Raw genomic sequence first — 23,393 nt, 5'->3', positions numbered from 1 at the left:
GGTGATGTGAAAGACTTCTAGCCTGTGAGCCTGGAGAGCTGCTGCTAGTCTGAGTTGACAGTACTGACCTTGATGGACTGATGGTCTGGTTCAGTATAAGGCAGCTTCACGTGTGCCTCTAGGGGATGGATACCAAAGATTTTAGAGAGAGGACAAAAAGCACATGGCCATCCCTTTAATCCCCAGCATAGACTGTTAATGAAAGCGGTGGAGCTAACCTCCCTCTGTTTAACACTGAGAGTCGGACTCGACTGTGCGACTGAACAACAACAACAACAACAACAGAGAGAGTGGGCATTCTTTCTATATTGCCCCAGAAAGACTACTTTGCAGACCTTACCTTAATTTACAACTTGTGCAGAGGGGGCGTTCCCTCCATCATTCTTTCCTCCCCCTCCTTCTATGCCTCTCACTTTCTCCATACTGCCACCCCTTCTCTTACTCTCTCCTCCGTGTCTGTCACCCTCTCTGCCCCTACCTCATCATTCTTGCTTTCTTGCTCTTTCTGCCTCCTGCCTCTCTCTCTTTCTGCCCCTACCTCATAATTCTCTATTTCTGCTTCTCTACCCCATCGATCTTTCTTTTTTTTCTGCCCTCTGACTCCAGCACGCTCTCTCTTTCAACCTCCCTACCCACACTCTTTCTCTCTGACTGCCCCACACCCCTGCTGAGCTCCCCCCTCAACTGCTCTTGGTAGCTTGCCCAGAGTTGTGCTGGGCAGGCCAGCCGACCTCCCCTCCTCTTCCTCACAGGCTAACCCAGAGCAGTTCCAGGCAAGCCAGGCTAGCTACCCTCCCTCACCCACTGCTCTTAGTGGCTTGCCTTGGAGCTGCTCCAGCTGGCCTGCTGAGGCTTCCCCCTGCCCCGCTCTCAATGGGTCACCCGGAGCTGCTCCAGTCGAGCCATCTGACCTTCCCTCCCCTCCCTTGCTGGCTCATCCAGAGCTGCTTCAGGCAGGCTCACTGAGGCTCTCAGTGGCTTGTCTGGCCCAGCTCCAGGCGGCCCAGGCCTGCCACCACAGCAGCAGCCTCCGCCACAGGGACTTTCAAAAGTAAGTATATTATATGTGCCTGCACGGACAAAACCCCCCCCATGCAATTTTTAAACCTTTTCAGATTTTACTGCAAACCTAGGAGGTTACCCAAGTGTGACCCTCCATGTGCCCCATATCTGCAGAAATAAGTATCTGCACATAGGGAATTAGATACATAGATAAACAGAACTAAACTATTTCACTTTTAAAATCTTACTTTTATTACTAAGTTGTTATTTTTGGCAAAAATACAACCACCTCAAAACCACATTTTGCTGAAAGCTTTAAGTAAACAAATGAATCAAGATGCAGAGACAAGAACACATTATGCAGTGCTATGAAACACAGTTACTCTTTATTGACTAAATATTTCTTAATTCTGACACCTTTCAAATTATAACTGGCAAGAGTGAACATTTTAGCACCTTTGCGCAGGTCACCATATTACCATATGGTACATACCAAGGAACTGCTTTTCAAAGTGAACTAATACTACACATTCAGACATAGAACTAGATGAACACTGAAAGCTGATCCAAACTTCAGACAGTTCCACAATCTGATGAGTATATTTTTATCCCACCCTTTTGCCAAGGAGCTCAGGAGGACATACATGTTTCTCTCTTCCCCATTGTACCCTCATAACAACCCTGTGAAGTACATTAGGCTGAGTATGTCCAATCAACCAGCTAATTTTATGGAACAAAGCGGGGTTGAACCTGGGTTTCCCATATCCTAATCTGAGATTCTAGCCATTACACCACAGTGACTCTTTTGTGCGGCTACTGAAGAAAACACTAAAGTGCAAATGAAAGACATGTCAACTCCAATCATATGGTGGATGTATGTCAGGCAATCATGTCTCCCGATATATGGCCATGTCTTCAGGCAATCATGGCTCCCGATATATATGGACTCTTCAGGCAATCATGGCTCCCGATATATGGCCAGCACATGTCCTCAAATATTTAGGGACATTACATGTCCTTACATGTATATGGACTTGGGAAAACTCAGATCTTTAAAAAGAGGTAGAACTAGGAATCAGAACTAGGAATCTTAGTACTGCTTCTGAGGGTTAAATAAGAGCTAGATGGTCTCTGAACTTGTGAAAGTAACCCCTAGAGATTCCGTTTTATGATTGCTTTTTCTTTTCTTTCTTTAAATTTTTGGGTTGAATTTTGGATTGAATATTTTAGTAGATGATTCATTTTCACTCTAACTATATAATACTGACCTGGAGTCACAGCACAGTCAGAAATGCATTGCTTACAGAGAGCTGTTTTTTGCTGCCACCTCCTTTTTGATTTGGCATCCTGCATTCCTGAAAGTCAAAGGACTCTCAGGAATAGACTAGAATGAGTCACTGGACTGCAGCAGAAAGGGAAAAATCACATATATTTGCTACACATATGCATTTTGCAAGAGTGGATATCACTTGCACAAAAGTGGGGAGAAGCAGTTTCCACTGATTCCTAGCTCCACCTGCAGACCCTTGCACCACCTCCAGCATCATTCCAGAGTATTCTCAGACCCTTTGGAACAGTTTTCCAGGGGCACGAGGGGCCAAAATAAGAATGGAAAGGTGGCAAAGATCCATTCTTTAAGTAGAGAAGTTCTTCATGTTCTCTGAGTATTTCATAGTCACCAATACTATTGTGTTCTACTAATTTCTACACCCATAGATACACTGTCAGTACTGGCTTTCTGTAAGGATGCTTCCAAAATTTTCCACATCTTAAGGTTTAAACTACCTGCCCTTGAAACCAAAGTGCAACTAATGCACTATGAGTTCTCTATTGTTCTGCTTTTAAAAATTGCTGAATTATACCTGTGTATGTGCAACTTGTTGCAGCATTCAGTTCCTTCAGTTGACATGTCTCTAATTCCAGCCATGTATACTTCTGTATTGATAAAACATTGCAAAACACACACACCCATGTCAGTATGTTCTAGTTTTTCAGGGTGGTGTGGGGTGATACTTTATCAGTGCTTTGGAGTACACAGGCTCATCAGCAGCACACCCCACCAAAAGAATCTTGATACCATCCTACATCATATTGTCTTGCTATTTAAAATTTAAAATAAATAAATAAATTGGTGTTTGCTATTTTATTTTTGGTTTTAACAGAAACTGTTTATAACTATTATTATAAGCAACCTTGAACCATAAGAAAAGCTGGAATATACATTTCTAAATGAAGAATAAATAAATAAATAAATTAGAATTTGTCCAACATTGGAAGACATGAGATGTAAAACTCTTCTGTTCAAAATCAATTACTTTTCTTAGATACACAAGAATCAGCAGGGAGAAATTACATGAGTTTTTCACTGTATATTTTTCATTTCACTTTTTCCTGTTTGAAAACATAGTATAAGCTTACAACTAAGACAAAAATTCACCTTTAAGGATTATTGAATAATATGGACTAAATCCCAGTCTCAGATAAAGTATGAGCTCAGCTACTCTAATTCTTAACAATTTACCCCTTCTTATACCTCATTAGGAGCTGCGGTGGCTCAAGTGGTTAAGACACTGAACTGCAGGCTGTGGAAGGTCAGTAGTTCGGCAGTTCGAGACCCGGGTGCCACATGATGGAGTGAGCTCCCATATCTCTAGTTCCAGCTCCTGCCAACCTAGCAGTTCGAAAGCAAGAAATTGCAAGTAGATAAATAGGTACCACTTCGGTGGGAAGGTAACAGCGTTCCGTGCGCCTTGGTGTTTAGTCATGCTGGCCACATGACCACGGAAACGTCTTCGGACAGCGCTGGCTCTTCGGCTTTGAAACGGAGATGAGTACCGCAACCCTAGAGTCGGATTCGACTGGCTTTCGAGCAAGGGAACCTTTACCTTTTTATGCCTCATTAGTGTAAATGGCGGGGGCACACACACATACACAAACACACAGAGGGGCAGAGAGAGACATGTGCGGAGGGGGGGCTTACCGTGCTGCTGGGGGCGGGGCTGGCGGGGCTGGCAAGGCTCCTTCCTGCTGGAGCACTGCTCCAGTGTGCTCCAGCAGGAAATGACCTCTGCCTACTTGTGTCTTTCCTAACCTGAGGTATATATTTTTTCTGAGCTTCTAGGATTGTAGTTTTAAATAGTCTCCAAGCTTCCCTGATGGTTTTGACCCTTTCTACTTTTCCTTTCAGTTTCTTCCTGAGATGTCCTCTCATATCAGAAAAGTTACACCTTTTAAAGATAAAAGTGGTTGTGGCAGTCTTTTTGAGCAACTCCCTATTTATACAAATGTTGAACTCAATAACATTATGGTCACTGTTCCAAAGCGATGCAATCACTTTTACATCTCTCACCAGGTCTGGGGCATTACTTAGGACCAAATCCAGGATCACCTCTCCCCTCCTAGGTTCTGTGACCATCTGTTCAATAGCACAGTCATTGTCTAAAAACTGAATCTCTTTTTCCCGACTTGAACACATACTGACCCAATCAATGTGTGGGTAGTTAAAATCACCTATTACAACACAGTTATTTCATCTAGCCGCTATCTTTAATTCATTCATCATTTTATAATCCTCCTCTATCTTTTGATCTGGGGGGTGATAACAAACTCCCAGTGTTAAGCTTCCTTTTGGGCCCACTATTTCAACCCATAGCATTTCCAGAAGCGAATTCAATTCTCTTACCCTCTCAGTCTTACTGGACTGTATACCCTCTCTGACAGAGCCGCCTCTAACCCTTCCCCCCCAATCCTTCCGATATAATTTATAACTGGGAATTACTGTATCCCACTCATTTTCCGCATCACACCAAGTTTCTGAAATACCCACAATGTCTATTTTTCCCCAAACACCAAGCATTCCAACTCTCTGGTTTTACCTCGGACACTTCTAACATATGTATATAAACATCTATGGTTTCCCATGCATGTTAAGCCCACAACCTTCCTCTTGCTGCCTCGAGACCTTGCCAGGCAGTACATATTGTTAGCTACAGTCTCACTGGATACTTCTAATCCATTTCCTTGTAGAAAAGTAACCGCTACCCCTTCATCTCATTGAGATGAGCCATCCGGAACCAGAGATTTTTCATCTCCTGTCAGCTTTCCCCCAATATTCAGTTTAAAAACTGCTCTGCCACCTTTTTTATTTTAAGCGCCAGCAACCTGGTTCCTTCTCAGGAAGTGAAGATCGTCTCTTGTGTACAGCTCCCTCTTGTTCCAAAAAGCATCCCAGTGCCTAACCAACTTGAAACCCTCCCCACTACACCATCGTCTCATCCACACATTGAGACTCCTGATCTGTGCCTGTCTTTCCGGCCCTGCATGTGGAACAGGTAGCACTTTCAAGAAGGCTACCTTGGAGGTCCTGGCCTTGAGTTTCCTGGCAAGCAGCTTAAATTTTTCATCCAGAACCTCACGACTGCATTTCCACACATTGTTGGTGCCAACATGTACCGTGACCAGCCTATCTAGAACATGTGTAATGTCCGCTACCTTTACACCAGACAGGCAAGTCACCATACAGTCAGTACAGTCTCAGAGGCCAGCTGGGGCAGAATAGGGCCTATTCAAAAATCTCCCCTGTAAAACCACTGTAGGAATAATATTCAATTTTGCAAACAAAAAAAAAAGCTCTACAGTAACACAAGATGGTAAGATAGTACATATGGGGAGGTAAACATCTTGGGAAAGAAAGGTCAAAAGATACGGGTGAGCAAACTCTGCGGGCTCTCAGGATCAGACTACTATAATTGACTTCTAGGACACACTTTTTGATAAGAGAAAATGCTTTGGATTTGCCCATCTCAAAAATATAATTAATCAACATTTCAACTATCATCAGTTTCTCATCCAGGGCTTTCATCCAAGTTGATTTGTGGGAATCTCAATTTAAACCGGCTAACAAACCATCTTCAGCAAACAGCTGTTTTAATCTTAGTTTAAAGGCATAAAGCAATGCTCTGGCTTCCAAGGATATCTGTCTGAATTCTGCCAGCAATACGCTCGACACACAGCACGGAATATTCAGTATTTTCCTTAGAAATTGGACTAAGGGTTGATCAATGTTATGATAGCTTTAATCCTAATAGCTGATGAGGGATCCACTTTCAAATTAAAACCTTGCACCGCTCCTCAAATATATCCATCCCTTATTATGGAAGAACCTATTTATGGCGCTTGTGCATGGTTTAGCTTCATTAAGTGCTTTTCTAAGTTGGGGGGGTCCAAGACAGATCTGCTGAAAACAAAATCCCCAAATACGAGAAAGTCTTGACTTGCTCAATATTAGACCTGAGAGACGTGTTCCATTTTATGGTCTTGGTGAAAGCTAAGATCTTAGGTTTCAAATAGTTAATCACCAGGCTTTCTCGAAAGCAATAATTAGAAAAAGATTGCAAGGCCCTTTGCACCCCAACCCTAGTTCAGGACCAGATCACAGCATCATCTGCGTAGAGAAAAATAGGCACCCCAATCTCAACTAATTTTGGTGGGTAGCAGCAGTCATTAAACCCATTATGGTTCAAGCCTTGTCACTAAAGTTGGTGCTCCAGCTATCATCTACAAACTTTATTTTGATTCTGAGAAAGAGGGAAGCTGTGTGGTGGAATAGGGTAATGCTCTAAAGATAAAACTACAGTAAAGGAGACTGGGAGATGATCACTTCCCATGTAATTTAGCCAGCTCCAAACCACCTCTATTTACTACATTGTCCTTAGATTTCCTATTATGCCAAGCAGGACTCAGAAATTCATCATTATCAGGGCCTAATAGTTTACAGGAAAGTGTATAATAATCACTGCCAATCGTTGCATTAAATCAACCCACTAGTACTAAGAAGGCCCCCAGAAAATGAGCCTGCAAGTCATCAACAATTTTCCCCAAGTGGTCCCATCTCTGAATCATTATACTAGGAGTGGATGGAGGAATGTAAATAGAGGAAAGGATAACTGTCACGTCATCCAACTTTAATTTAAAAAGCAACCAGGAGGTCGCAAGGTCCTTTATTCAAACAAGTTGAAATTCAACAAACTAGCCCCCCATGGCTTGCCCCCCTTGGACCTATAACTGCTCCACAGCTCACCTGTTAGGTTTAAATGGCTCGCAGCCATTTCAGCCTAACAATGGGGCATGTCCACCCATCAGCTGTTAGGTTTAAATGTCTGCAAGCCACTGAACCTGTCAGTTTCGCTCCCCCCTCCCCCCGCTTCAAAGTGTGAGAAGCTGCCAGTCATTTAACTCTTCCTGGGCAATCCCCTCCTTTCTCCTGGCTGCAGCTTGCTACGCCCGGAGAAAGGGGGACCCGAACAGGCCAGTTCAGTTCAAGGCATTTTTGGTTCAGTTTGGCACAAACCAAACCAGCATTTTTAGGTTTGTGCCCATCCCTATTGACAGGAGCACCAACCATATCCACAGGAAAATCCCCCAATGCCACCTGAAAACCTATTAGATCCAATGAAAGTGTGGACTTGATAACTCCTTCTGAGTTTGCTATGGATGTATCATCCAAATGACAGTATGCAAATACTCTTAAGCACACATTCTAAAATACTTTTTATCTAACTGTAACTGAAAACTACATAGATCCTATTGCACAGGAGGACTGAATGCAAACATTTGAAAGAGCCCAACACAGTAATTTGTGCTAGTTCACTTGACAGTCCTAGGCATTCATTCTGGCCACAAGGAAAATCCTCCCAGTGCTATAATTGGATACCTTTTAGCTTTTATTACTAAAAAGATGGGAATCTAAGAGTGACTTTAGATATAAAAGTAAAAACAAGCATGTTCAAATACGAACCAAATGTTCCAATCACCAGAAGAGAACCTAACAAACTGACAAGCTGGCATACACCAGCACATTCCTCTTTGCGTCTAATGGGAGAGGGGAAATTATAGTTGGAGATTATAAAATCCTAGCTATGCTCCAGGACTAGTGATCTGTAACAACCATCTGCACTAATTATTTTAGCTTTCAAATACCATATCTCAGACTTAAAATCCAAAGGTACCAATCTATAGTAATGTAATTCATTTTTTACAGAACTGACCTTCTCCCTCTTCAACAACACACACTTTTCAAATTATGTTATTTAAATCCAACACTTAAGCAATTTTATGATTTACAAGATTTCATATCACAGTGAACCACTGGTTATTTAGACCTAGAATGCCTCAAAGCAGAGGGGTCATAATTTTATATCACATATTTCTTCTGGGATTGAACTAGATTCTTGCCAGTTTGTCTTATATTTAGAACAAAGAAGCAGAGCACCTGCAAAGTCTTGCAGAGGCATCTCATTTTCCTCTCCCCCACTATTCCTTCTTTCCCTTCTCTGAAAGCTCCCATAGCTTCTCCCCTTTTCCTGCTCCCTTCTTTCCTTCTCACCATCAGCCCCCATATACACATTTCAGATTTTTCTGCACACCTGGGGGTTTTCTCAGGTTTGGGGAAAGATCTGTCTTGTCTGTCCATGGCTTCAGTCTTCAGATATAAGTAGCCATAGATTTCGCCTCTTTGAGAATTAGGTATATTGTTTAGAGATCACATTTTGGTGACTTTTTCTGATAAGATAACAGCACATTTTGATTTCTTGATTCAATTAACATTGCTTTCAGAATTACAGGTATATTTCATTAAGCCCCACAACTTACCTGTTCTATTGTATTCCACACTGAGATATTGTATTGCATTGCAGCTCTGGCCTGAACTATTGTCATGTACAGTTCAATGCAAACATATAGCTGTTTATGAACTTTCTGATTTTGGGCTACATCATGGACAAAGAAGCAGTGCAAAACATTTATCAATACAATACAATACAATTGTTGTCTAGGGCATGATGATTATAAATCTCTGATAACATTACTTAGTCTCAGCACCACTTTCCTGCAGTGTCATTATACCTTTTCTGCGGCTTCTTACTCAGTGAATATACTGTCAGATCAGAAATATAGGTTTCACTGTCTTGATAATAACCCTAAATTTGTGAAAGTATCATGTCTTTAGCCTCACACAACATGGTGAAATGAAAACTTGAATGCATTTAAAACATTCACAGAGGCAAAGAAATAAACCTATGAGTGTCAGAGCAAAGTTTTACTACTTCTTCAAAAGCTACAGACATCTTGTAATCAAATCAGACATCATGTTACACCATCATTAAGGAAGCTTAACTATAAGTTGCTGCAATATCTGAATTTTGAACCATAGTAAAAGGCATTTCTTTCCCTCTGGAAATCACTATATGTAATGACTAGAGTGATGAACATACAGCTAATTTTATTTATTTACTTGAAATATATTTATATTCTGCTTTTCTCCAATACTTGTTGGATTCACACTAGCAACCAACTACATTAGAATAAAAAGAATATCAAGAGCATAGAAACCAGAATATATATTTGTGAAGACGGCAAGCAGCTGCGGGCTTTTGGGCAATGCTGCTGGAGAAAGGATGAGCTAGCTGAAAAATGACTGACAGCTCACAGAGCTCATTCTGATTGGTTGAATGCAGCTTACGGTGAACACTGAGCTGTTTAAAAATTCAAGTGGGAAGGAGTTAGTCGGTTGGAGTGGCTCAGTTGGAGTTGGGAGTGGAGCTAGACAAGAGAGTTAACTGAAAACTGCTAGTGAAAGACTACAAAGAGAAAAAGGGTCTGATAAGCCCTGTCTGGAACAGAGCAAGTGTGTTGTGGTCACTGCAAATAACAGACTTAGGGTGAAGACAGCGCGTCTGGCAAAGAAGTGTCAGGACCTCACCTAGTCAAGGAGTGGAGAGAAATCTCCTTGTGTGAAATTACAGAAACACTACTTGAGTGGAGAAGTAGACATTCTCAGTATGGAAGCTGATTAACCAGTTTACAGAGACTGTTCTTCTGGAAGATAGGGATCTGACCAAAGTTTGAGGAGGCACAGAGGTCCCTCAAGCAAGTCAAAAGAGGTTATTGCTCTTACATAGAAGAGAATAACAATCTGGATAGAGGAAGAGGGGGCAGATAGGAAAACCCCTGGTCTATAAACATAGGGTTAAAGCTTAATAAAATCTCAAGTTTGTGTGACCATCCAGTGACAAGTTCAAAAGTAGGCACTCTAGTAATATCTGTAACCCTGTTAAAGCAGTGAAATAGCTCTAAAAACATCAAAACAAAGTAAAAGGGAGCGGTGGCGCAAGCAATAACAACACTTGCAGGTAACATCATAGCGAACAGCCCTATGGCTGTTCGAGACCCACCGCGGCCGGGGTGAGCACCCGGCCCTAGTCCTAGCTCCCACCCACCTAGCGGTTCGAAAGTTAAATAAATACAAGTAGATAAATGGGTACCTACCCTTAGTAGGGTAGGGGGCACCCTCCTTCTTGCGGGGACGTGGTGGAGTTTGGCGGCGGTACCAGCAATGGTGGCGGCAATGGCAGCGGCAACAGTGGTGTGGCGGCGCGATGCGGCGATCCCTGGTGGCCGATGGAGACAACTGCACCCAGTACCCGGCGCCCGTCGACAGAGGAGGCGGAGCAACGGAGAAGCGCACGGCAGCGTGAGCGGCGCAGCGGAGCCGGACACGGACAGAGCTGAGCCAGGCCGCCGCAGGCCGTGCGCCGGGGAAAAGATCAACGCCGGGGAAGGACTAACCTTGAATGCACGCCGACCCAGTGGACCGCGGAGGAGAGCCAAGAACAACGAACCCAGGGTGCTGGTAGGCATCCCCACCACTCGACAAAATGTGGACCTATCTACGCTTGTAGCACAACTGTAAACCGCTCTGAGACCTTCGGGTCTGAGCGGTATAGAAGCTGAAATAAATAAATAAATAAATAAAACAGGGAAAATAATTCTCCAAATATCTCTAGTGTTGTCTAGGAGCAGTTTTGTATATATATTTTTAAAACTCTGTCTACCAATCCTAACCAAAGCTCACTTGTAAATATAATTTCCATCCAATGCCTATTTATTCAAATAAATCTGATTTTTATTTCAACTTTCAGTGAGCCTAGGTGTCTATTTCTGAGGGAGAATGTATAGAGGTACAGACCTCCTCAATCACAGTTCCTTATTTGGGGTGTAAGCCAACAAAGTATCAAAAGGTAATAAGGTGGGACAACAACATTATAATAAACGTTTATTTACCACATAAGAAGAGTGACACGCTACCTAAAGGCTACCTAGTTATCAGATGGGGAACTGAAAATTCATAGGGCGGTTGGAGGGAAAATCTGAGACCTCATAAGGGCAATTGTCTGATGGGAGTGCCCGTTTCACTGGCATAACCAAAGGCTATCAAATGGTCACCTAAACAACTCCTCAAAAGAGTGGGTGTCCCTCTCACCTCTCTCAGAGGGACATTCTGTAACACGGAAACAGCCATCAAAAATGCTCAAGCAGACACAGTCCTCAGGGCCCTAAGTGGTGATACAGCTTAGGGGAATGATCTCAGTGCCTAAAGGCTTATATAATTAATACATACCAGCTGCTCTTAATGGTGGGTTTTTTCCCCCACCAGCACAAACCACGATTTAGTACAAGCCACGGTTCTATCTAGTGGAAGATTTCCGCAAATGGAACAGAGGCAGGTTTCACTGACTTCTCCCTCATGCCCCCAGAAGCGGCATTACACAGATCAATATGGGCTGCAGCAAGAAGGAAAGGGCTGAGGATGTTCTGTTACAGTGAGAGAAATTCCTTCCACCAGAGAAAATTTACCATGGGATTCAAGCCAGTATTTCAGCACATCAATATTGACTGCCATTCCAGAAGAGTCAGAAGCAGAGCATGGAAACAGGCCAAAGACTAAAAGAACAAACATGGCATTATTAAATCTAATTTATTTGTTCAGAATAATTATACTCTCTCCACCTCTTTACCAAACCATAACTGAAGCAGCTATTCTAAAGCATGAAAAAAATCAGTAAGAAAACATCCATGGCTATTAACTATGACTATAAGATAATATCCATGACTATTCTGTTTATTAACAGAAAACTGCCTACCATATTTTGAACTCAATGTTCATCAAGGTAATACGATAGAACAATATTTCCATACATACTAAGATACAGTAATTAATCCCATTATTGTTTTAAAAATATCTATTATACATAAACAGCATATCTATATATTTCTATATATACTTCATTTCTTTCAAGTCAAGAGCAATCAATTAAGACCTGAACTACATGACATTTTTTTCCATAAATCAGGTCAAGGTTCTTTCAACCTGACTTGCATTTGATACAGCCTCATGGCAAGTGCAGGGAACTTTTTTTTTTACCCCATTGCAGGGCTGAACACACACTGAATACTGCATCTGCAGTCTCACAGTAGGGCAAAAAGACTCCCTGGTGCCATTTTGGGTTAGGAAAATGACTTGGGGGAGGCTGCCACCCCACAACTCTCCATGCCATGGTTTCTATGCAAATCAGGCCTTGAGGTCGTCTGGAAAATAAATTATCTGCAGCTGCTGTGCAGAAGTGGGGAAAGTGAGTCAGGTCAGAAGCATCCCAACTCAACTTGTGGAGAAAAGTATCAGGTAGTTTGGACCCAAGAGACTGAGGTATATTAAATTTTAAAAGGACTAAGACAGACAAGACAAAGGAAGTGTGACAATGGGATTGTGGTACTACAAAAGATACACCATAGACTATTCCAATTCTACAGCTACATATTCTTGCCTGATGGAATGAGCTACCCTGCCTGGTGGAATGAGCTACCATGAGATCAGGGCCCTGAGGGACCTCTTACAGTTCTGCAGGGCCTGCAAAATGGAGCTCTTCTGCCAGGCCTTTAGTTGAGGCAGCGGGCATCCACCTGTTTAAGCCTCCCCAGCCTCAGTGACCGCAAATCCTGAAAGCCAGACTGGGACCACATTATTTGCCATTGAGGAACGTTGCTGTTAAAGGCAGATGTTTTTAATGATACGGATGATGATTTTATGGACTTTTAATTGAGTATTTGTAATATGTTTTTAATATTGTAAATCTGCAATAATTGCAGAGATATATGTGCTGTTACCTGCCCTGAACCCACAAATGGGGGGGGGGCCTATAAATCTAATGAAATAAATAAAAATAAATAAATATCTAATCCACTAGAATGACAACATACTGTCTTCATTCTGAGCATTAAGCCATAAACCAATGTAGCCACACTACAATCGTTGCAGTTAGATCCCTGCATCACAAATTTTGAAACAGCAGCCTGAGATGCTGCTTGCCAAGTATGATAAAGCCCTCACACAGCTACTTCCCACAAAAGTAATGTTATCCTAGCTAAAATGTTATGCAGCCCAGACTGGACAAAATGTACCCATACACTGTCTCTGTGACATCACTGAAGATTTCTATTAATTCATGCCATTTTTACTACTACTACATTTTTTTACATTTTTACTTTATTTCATTTTATGAAGCAGGGAAGACAACTAAAGCTACAATCCGAAATACACTTACTTACTTTGAAGTAAACTGTATTAAATTTAGTTGACCTCATTTCTAGTAAACATCATTAGGATTGTACTATTCATATAAAACTGATGTCCTATTACGATCTCTTCCCACCACCAAGGAACAAACATGTTAAGACTCCAAGGAATTAAAAACAAATTAAACTAAACTATAAGCTACTGCATAAAAGCTGCACAGATCTAGGCCTGGCAAATTCCCAGAGACAAGACTGCCTGGGAACTCCATGTACATCACTCTAACCTCCTCAGTACAAGAGAAAGGCATAAATAAAATGCACTACTGCAGCATCTGTACAACCTTCCATAGGAGTGGAAACATCAGGTTGTACCTGGACACGCTGTCCCTTCCTCCTCTTCTCCGGCAGATCAAAGAAGTGCAGTCAGACACAGCCAAGGTTTAAATTTGATTAAATACATCTAAGGCAATAATAACAACTTTTGTTTTAAAAGTATATTAACATATTTGAAATATACCCACTGTTTTCTAATCCTACATTAAACTCAGGATGTAACACTCATATTTCTCAGTGATGAAATACAACTGTTTTCCATCACAGAGAACAGAACAAGGCCTAGCTTCACTTCTTGTTGTTTCTATATATGACACAATCAGAAACAATCCCTAGAGCAAGTATTATCACCATAATATATTCCTGCTCTAGTGGGAGAAGCTAGCCAGGCAGACTGCACATCAAGCATAGGCTTTAGGTTCTTATGCCAAGTTCACTGCTAGAACTCACAGTGCTGTAATTTGCTTTGTTAATAAATAAGTTGTTTTGAATGAAATGCTCAGAAACCATGTTCATCACATTATAAAAACTATCATACACAAAATAAAGCAGGATGTGTTCTTGTAAGCCAATTGAACAGACCCTCTAGGTAATAATTCATTGGCCCCGGTCACACGAGCCGGATAACACGGGGGGGGGAGGGGCTTTTTGCGCCACCACAATTAGAGCCGCCATAATGCGATCCCACACGTCGGTGGCACACCACGGTCCTTCCCTCTGCGCCTGTGCATCAACGAGGGGCCGGAGGGAAAAGCCATGGCCGGCGCGATCACACCCAGGGACTCTGGAGGCAGCCCGTGGCAAACTGGTTGCTAGTACCTTCGAGCAGGTAGTTTTTTATCGCGCATTTTCGGCGGTACACCATGGGTTTGCCACGGGTACGCTCCAGTTCCTAGATGTTGTGGTGTGATCGCGCCCGGATAATCCGCCATGCAATCATCGCTCTCCCACGGCAAATCCTTCGTGTGAACAGGGCCCTAATCTTGCCAGCTAATATTTGGATACCTAAATCTGGTGACTGAAGTTGTGAACAGGCAAGACAGAACTTTCAACAAACCTGCAGGAAAATGTGAAATCTAAGCAAAAAAAATACACTGCCCGTAGATTTAAAAAATGGATATCCTCATTGGCTGTTAGTAGGCAACAACAGCATTCCAGGCTTCAGTTTCTGTGAGTAAAAGCAGAGGGTGGGCCATTTCCAGGCATATTTTGGCCTTTGATGGAGGATTCATTAGGGCCAGGACTGGCTAGGGTTGCCAGCTCCCGGTTGGGGAATTCCTGGATATTTTGTGGTGAAGTCTAAGGAGAGCAGGGTTTGGGGAGGGGAGAAGAGGGGAAAGGCCTCAGCATAGTATAATGCCACAGAGTCCACCCTCCAAGCAGACATTTTCTCCAGGGTCACAGATCTCTGTTGACTGTAGTTAGTTGTAATTCTGGAGGGGGGGTCTCCAGGTCCTGCCTGGAGATTGGCAACCCTAGGTCTGGCAGCAATCTCTGGGTGACTTGATACCTCATGACTTGCATGACTCAACTAAGCCTGGATGCTTGCTACTGTTCAACACCAGCCACTTATGAAAGCCAGTGTGGTGTAGTGGAGGAGAGAATAATATAAGCTGCTTTGGTCCCCACTGACCACTTTGAGCCAGTCTGGTGCAGTGGTTAAGAATGGCAAAATAATAATAATAATAATAATAATAATAATAATAATAATAATAATAATAATAATAATAATATACTTTATTGTCATTGTACACAGTACAACGAAATTAAAGGTGCAATCATTTCAGTGATCTACAGCCATACACATATACACTCACACAACCATTCACAACCATCCCATAACTCCCTTAAGGTTCACATTGCAACCTAAACCACCAATGTCACCCAAATTCCAACTTCATGCAGCATTTAAAGCAATAATAGCTCTCGAATAAAAACTGTTTTTTAATCTGTTTGTCCTTGTTTTAATTGTCATACATCTTCTACCTGAAGGCAGCAGTTCAAACAAGGAGTGTTCAGGATGTGACAAATCCTGCAGATTTTATTTCCTACTTCTCCACATGAAGCCAGCTGGGTGACCTTAGGTCTGTCACAGCTCTCTCAGAGCTCTCTCAGCCCCACCTACTTCACAGGGTGTCTGTTGTGGGGAGAGGAAGGGAAGGTGATTATAAGTCACTCTGAGTCATTTCCTCATTTGCCTGCCACTCCAGATTTTCTCAGTGTTTGAGCTGAGATTATTTAAATCCACAGCAAAATAGTATCCAAAAAAATCCAGGGCAACAGCAGGCTGAGCACTGAAGAGAGGTAACGTAATGCAGAAGGGGGGGCAGGGATGAAATAAAAAGAAGGTTGAATTCTATTTTAGAGCAGAACCGGGGGGGGGGACACACCGGAATCTGGCCCGTAGCTAACATGGGGCCCACGGGGCCCAGCCCCCTTGTGTTTCTTCTGGGCCCCCTCCCTCCTGGGCTGCCCCCAAAGTGCTCCAACTTACCACCTGCACTGTACTTCCATTTAATTAGCTGGTAGGCCCCGCGAGGCCCCCTCCCAAAGAATTCCCTAGCTACAGGGCTGACCGGAATAAAAGAAGGTTGAATTTGATTTTAGTGCAGAATTGCTTGGAGGACACCGCAGTGAACATGGGTTAAAAGGAGAGTGCAGAAATGGCCTAAGACTCCTTTGGGTAGCAAAGAGCAGGATATAAAACCAACTCTTCTTCTTCACTGTGGAGAAAGACCACAGTTTTTCTACATTCAGGTGGATAGCTGTGTTGGTCTGAAACAGCAGAACAAACTTTGGGCCCAGTTGCACCTTTAAGACTAACAAAATTTTATTCAAGGCAAAAGATTCTGTGTGCAAGTACACTTCTTCAGTTTTCATAGGTAGAGACTGCAGGGGGGGAGCTGAAGATAGAGGATCAGATAACGGTAGGTTGGCTGTTGGGTGGGAAGGAGATAGGGCTGCTAACTCCAGGTTACAAAATTCTTGGGAAGAGTGGGGTTTGAGGAGAGGGCCCTCATACAGGTATAATGACATAGGCTCCACCCTCCAAAGCAGCCATTTTCCCCAGAGGAACTAATGTTGCCAACTTCCAGGTGAGGGCTGGACATCACCAGATGACAAAGATCAGTTCAGCTTTGTCTGCTTTGGAGAATGGACTCTATGACATTATACCCTAGCTCCCACTGCTGCTGCTGTAAGGGGGTGGAGCATGGGAAAAGCAAGTGGGAGGCTAGGAGACTGATGGGAGCAGAAAGATAAAATGATGGGGTAGGGGCAGAAAGAAACAGTGATGAGGTAGGAGCAGAAAGAGAGAATATGACAGGCATGGAGGAGAGAGAGCATAAGAAAAGGGTTGGCAGGAGGGAGAAAGAGTGAGAGAAGTAGGGGGGAGGGACAAAGTTGGGGTGAATAGGATAGGGTTCCCTACCATGCAAGTGGGCCTGGCCCAGTGGCTGGCACTAAATAATTGGGCAATGTTTTCCCTAGGTAGAGGATGACAGGGTGGGGGGAAAGGGACAGCTTAAGACAGAAGGGCAGAAATACAGGTTGGCTGTTGTGTGAGAGGGAGACATAGTTGCCAACTCGCCAACTCCAGGTTAGGAAAATCTGAAAGCTTTGGAAGAGTGGAGCCTGGAGAGGGTGGGTTTGAGCAGGGGTGGAACCTAAGAAGGGTATGATGCCATAAACTCCACCCTCCAAAGCAGCAATTCCTCCAGGGGAACTAGGATTGCCAACCTCCAGGTGTGGCTGGAGACCACCCGGAATTACAGCTGCTCTCTAGATAATAGAGACCAGTTCCCCTGGAGAAAATGGCTCCTCTGGAGGGTGGAATCTATAGCATTATATGAGACCCAGATACCGGTATTCCCAAGAATCCTGAATATCACCTTGGTACCAAATATACCTGAAAAATGACCAGGCATATCTGAGCAAACATCCTTTTTTGCTTGCTTTTGTTTTTTCCTGCTCTCTTCAGTAAGATTTGTATCAATTCTGTCACCACAGAGATTATTTACTTGAAGCATTTGTATGCCATCTTTCTACCCAATTAGGGCCTTCAAGGCAGCAAACAATTAAAAAGATGTTAAAAATAAACTTTTAAAAAATACACATATATGAACTCTCGTGTGTGTGTGTGTGTGTGCGTTGAGAGGGAGAGATAACTTTCCCAAGGGAGGAAATTCCATAATTTTGGCACCACAACCAAGATGCCCCTTTCTTGGATTGCACTTGTCTAGCCCCAAATGATGGAGCTACCACAAGTAGTCCCCAAAGATGATCATAATGGTTGGGGAGGTTCATATGGGAGTAGGCGGTCCTTAAGGCATGCAGATTCCAGGCCATATGGGGCTTTAAAGACCCCCCCAGAAGCAGACTGGAAGCCAGTGCAGATGGAACAAGTCTAGAGTGATATGAACCCTACAATCTACTTCAGACAGTGTTCTTGCTGCAGCATTCTGTACCAACTGTAGTTTCTCGTCACTCATCAAGGGCAGCCTCATGTAGAGAGTACTGCAGGAATATAATCTAGATGTTGCCAACACAGGTACCACAGTGCTAAGGACTTTCCAACTCAGGAAAAGCCACCTCTGGCTCCCAAAGTTGGTGAAAAGCACTGCTGGCCACTAGCAACAGATGGCCCTGTTCCAGCAACACCCCCAGACTGCAAATCTGCTATTTTAGAAGGAGCTCAACCCCATAAAGAACAGGTGACACTTCAAAGCCAGGAGCGCTCTTGTCAGGATTAAGCTTCAGTTTATTGGCCCTCATACATCCCAAATCACACCAAACCAAAGTTGGTATAAGGCATGTTTATAAAATCATTCTAAACCATGGTTTCTGATTCTGTTTTGCAAATCGAGGTTCACAGAATCATAGAGTTGGAAGGGGCCTCCAGGGTCATCTAGTCCAACTCCCTGCACACTGCAGGTTTGTCCATTCAAAGGAAGAATAAAATCAGATATACCAAATACTGAGAAATTCCTACATGCACTTAGACAGAGCTCACATATCCCACACATATCATGCATTCTACCGAACACGAGGATGCAGGAATTAAGCAAGAAGAATGCTTTTGTCATTATTTCCTGCTTGAAAGGTTCCCAGAAGTGCCTGGCTGGCCACTGTTGCAAATCAAGTGCTGGATAAGATAGAACCAAATGCAGCATATTTCATCCAAGACACATACTCACAAACTTCTCCCATTCAGAATTTGCATCTTTTGAAGCCAGTGACATCATCACATAGACATATCTGGTTGCCTACATAACAATATAATTTATTCCTAGGATTATAACGAGCCAATGTGAAAGTGGGGGAAATGAAACAAAAATCAGAGGTACAAAGAGCAAGAGAGGCACAAATCAGCACAAGAGAGGGTAAATGTCTAGGGAAAGGGGCTTAAGGAACACTGTGAGGACTTCAAAAGCTATTCTTTGGCCCTGTTCACACGGAGCATTTGCCACGCTAAAGATACGGATGATAGGCGGATTTTCCGGGCGCGATCACACCGCAACATCTGGGAAGCGTAGTGCTCCTGTGGCTAACCCATGGCTTCCCGCCAAAGATGCGGAGTAAAAAACTAGTACTTACGATGTACTGGTTTCCGGAAAACGTGGTGCAAGGGCGGGCGTCTGATTGCGTTTCCACTGGAATCCTGTGGCATCCAGTGCCCGCCCATGTCCCCTTGCAAACCGTTTTTTTTTTAAGTCCCCACAGGATGCGCACAAATGATCATGCACATGCACAAACTTTGGTGAGACAAACAAAAAATTTCGTTTGCCACAGAAGCAGTGCAGCACGATTGCCAGTGTGAGCGCGCCGTGCTGCTTCTTTGCCACGCTGCAGACTAGCCGTCTGATTGGCACCTAACACCTAACCATGGGACCTCGACAGGACGTCTGATCAGGTTGCCGCGCATTACTTTGTTCCGGGGCAAACAGCCACGCTTCCCCCCCCCCCCGCATTTTCCGGCCCTTGTGACCGGGGCCTTTGTTATCTACCAGCCCTAGGAGCAATCAAATGTATCTCCCAATGATTGCCACTAGCTCCCCATGGGAAAGCTGTGACACACCTGCGCCCCAATCAAATCTTTGTTCTTTGACTCTCTGGACCTCCTCACACCAAAGCCAAAATGAACAATTAGTATTTACAGAACAATAGCCTTACAATCCACTCCGCTTAGGAGTGTCTTTATGTGATGGACCATTGAGGGTTAATGCCTAACAGAGTCTGAGAACCTTTAAGTGACAGGCTGTTCAAACAAAATTCTGTTGAGACAGTTAAAGAATGACAGTTGAGAACTGACAGTTGAAGAAGAGACAGTTAGGCACTGACTGTGGACTGGCAAAGAGGCTAAGAAAATGAGTGGATCGAGGAGGATCTTCAATCAAGCCAAAAGAAGTAAATAGTTTCTAATAGAGAAGTTATCCCTGCCCAGAAAAAGGGAAACAGCTTCTAGAAAAGAGGATTGATTCCTGTTTTGTGTATAAAGAAGGATTTTGGGAACTTGGTTGTATGTTCCTGCCTTCTAAACTTTACGTGTCGGTGAACCTCAGAAACTCAGAAACGTATGCTTGAGTGTTTAAGCAGAAACAAAAAAGAAAGCTGCTGTCGTCAAAGTTTTAAAGACCTTGTTCAGTAGCAGAAACACTTGTTGGCAACATATTATTTGGTGTTCGCATGAATACAAAGTTACCTCAGTTTTATTATCTGTTCAATAGATAGATAAGATGGAAAGACAGACAGAGAGACAGACAGACAGGACAACCATAAACAAATGAATGAGAAGAAAATAGAGAAAGGAGCTGCTAAGCAAGAAAACAGAAGGGAAAATCCTGCATGTGAGGGAGGGAAGAGGGCAAGATCATCATGCCTTACGATGCAATTTACCCAGAAAATTACTAAAGGCTTTATATAATCTATTTATCTGAAAGGAAGACCAGGTAATTAAAATGTTATCAGGGCTTCTTTTCAAAGCATTTCATTTTTAAGATGACTGGTAAATAACTGAAAATGCTTGTTCTAAATTAGCCTCAGTGAGTTCACTGAGGAAAATGGAACAGCTTTAGAGCATGCTTGTAACAAATTTGAAGTCTAAAACAATTTTTAAATGCTCATGTTTCTACTACCACTGAATCCAAGTCACTCACTTTACTTACAAGTAAGTTTTTAGAATCAAGGTGTAATTCATTACTTGCTTTGTAATGCTCACAATCGATCCCTTGTTAGTGCACCGCATAGCAGCCTTCCACAGTAAAGTAGAATGTAGGGTAAGTAACTAAAATTAGCATTGTTGTCCCAAGTGACAGAACCCCAATTAAGAGGTTTCACAACCATTATTATAAAGGAGTTTTTTCCTGTATTACATTTTAATACATTCTTCTCTGTTTTATTAACTTTTAGTGAATTAAGATAATTAAAACAAAGATATAATCTCTTACTTTTCATATACAAAATATTCTTTTCAAGATAACATAGTGCCTTCAGTCAAAGCTTGATGTATAATGTATAAATCCAATTATTCTTCTGCATTTTTCTTTAATGGCGCATAACCTCTTTCATTGGCCTATTTAAATTGATTTTCCTGCTTAATGAGACAGTGACATTAGGGCAAGCATATTTTACTATTAAACCACCAGCAACAATGATTAGGATTATATTCCTAGTAACAATTATAACCCTTAATGCTATTAATGAACACTTTGCAAAATCTAGGAATGTCACTTACTTGAAAAACAATGGGAGGTTAGCTTTCAGTCCTAAACACATTGGTTTTCCACAATTTTTTTAAAAAATGCCTGAAAAGTACATTAACAACTGCAGGCTTGGGACTGATTTTCACAACCATTCTGAGGTGAGGATTTTACTCACAGTTATACAATTATATCATCACAGCACAGATTCATCTTATCGCTACAAAACTGAAAGGTAGGCTGACAGTGTAGTTTGGAGTGGGAAGCCTGGGAAGCAAGTCTGGAATGAAGCAGTCATGCAACCACTGTGCTGTTCTCCCAGAGCGGGGGGGGGGGGGGGTTTTTTTTGTGATGTTTGCTCAAACTTTACCTCATCACCTTAAAACACTTATGAAAATATCAGTCATTTCTATAACAATGCTTATGTTTCTAGTATTACACACCTATCACATACCATATAGTTCATTAGCACAAATGTGTTTCCAAATAGTAAATATATGCAGAGCTTTTCTACACCAAGTTACATTAATTCTGTAACAATTCAATGTCTGTTTAAAATTTACCACAGTTCACTGGTGATGCCTGCTTTTTTTACTGCTACAGATGTAATAAATGCTATGGTAAGAGGGTCCAATCATACACTTGAGGCTGCCTCTACAGGATTGTTTTTCTTGGTTCTTTGTATATCAGAGATGCCCTGCAATACTGTAAATTCCCTTTGAAACTCCACTCTGTTTCAAAAACCATTAGACATGAGGCTGCAGTTCAGAAAGAGGGAGGGAGGAGTTGGGGATCAACCTACCTTATGCATTGTTATTTGGCTCTCTCTTCAAGGAGCTCAGGGGAGCAGACACGGTTTTCCACCATTTTATCCTCACAACAGCTTTGCAAGACAAGTCCACTTGCCAGTGACTGGCCAAATCCAGCTGACTTCATGGCAGAGTGCGGATTTGACCACCTAACCTTACATGTTAAACATCATGCACCTCCCTGGATATTGTTTGAAAAGGGACAAACCCCCTTAACGTGCAGAAGTTAATGGAGTTTTTAAATCATGAGCCAAAGTGAGCTAATACGTTGCATTCATATGCCACATTAAGCCTACATTTTATCTATGGACTTAGATGTATTTACTTATATATTAACCCTGGATGTGCACCAACCTATCTTATTGATAGATGTGTGCACATCTCCCCTTCCTTTTTCAAGCAGAGCAGACTGAAGGAACCCTACTTTAAACTCAATTCTAAAATCATCTTTAGAACCACGGTGTAAGAAAGCAGGCACACTGGTTAAACAGAGTTAGTCCCCCCCACACCACAAACTGGGATTCTAAACCTGCATTAAACTCTGGTTTAGAATCCCAGCTTGTTGGGAGAGATGAATGAATTCTGGTTAACCTGTATGTCTACATGTGTATGTAGTATAATTCTAACCAGAATTAGTTTTAAACCAAGTGTCTTTCAAAGCATGTTCAAACTATCGCACAATTGCACTCATATCACACGCTAGCAAGGTCATGCTCAAGATCCTACAAGCTAGGCTTCAACAGTACGTGGATAGAGAACTGCCAGAAGTACAAGCTGGGTTTCGAAGAGGTAGAGGAACCAGAGATCAAATTGCCAACATTCGCTGGATTATGGAGAAAGCAAGAGAGTACCAGAAAAACATCTACTTCTTCTTCATTGACTATGCTAAAGCTTTTGACTGTGTGGATCACAACAAACTATGGCAGGTCCTTAAAGAGAGGGGAGTACCAGACCACCTCACATGTCTCTTGAGAAACCTGTATAAGGGCCAAGAAGCGACAGTTAGAACTGGATATGGAACAACTGATTGGTTTAGCATAGGAAAAGGAGTACGACAAGGATGTATATTGTCGCCTTGCTTATTTAATATATATGCAGAGTACATCATGCGAAATGCTGGCCTAGATGAATCACAAGCGGGAAT

At 42.5% G+C, this 23,393-nt stretch overlaps 1 protein-coding gene across 1 annotated transcript in view; it reads right to left on the bottom strand.

Annotated features, from left to right (window-relative positions):
* Positions 1–11,529: 11,529 nt before the first annotated feature.
* The window catches only part of CHSY3 (chondroitin sulfate synthase 3), a 19,269-nt gene continuing 7,405 nt past the window's right edge, over positions 11,530–23,393 (bottom strand). The window contains exon 3 of the mRNA XM_015426579.1: positions 11,530–11,652. Coding sequence (XP_015282065.1) covers positions 11,530–11,652 — 123 coding nt within the window. The remainder of the gene's footprint in view (positions 11,653–23,393) is intronic.

This window comes from Gekko japonicus, unplaced genomic scaffold (assembly GCF_001447785.1).
Source record: "Gekko japonicus isolate JY-2015 unplaced genomic scaffold, Gekko_japonicus_V1.1 scaffold1511, whole genome shotgun sequence".
NCBI lineage: Eukaryota > Metazoa > Chordata > Lepidosauria > Squamata > Gekkonidae > Gekko > Gekko japonicus.
Note: the sequence above shows the minus strand (reverse complement) of the source record. Positions and strands in the feature narration are given on the sequence as shown.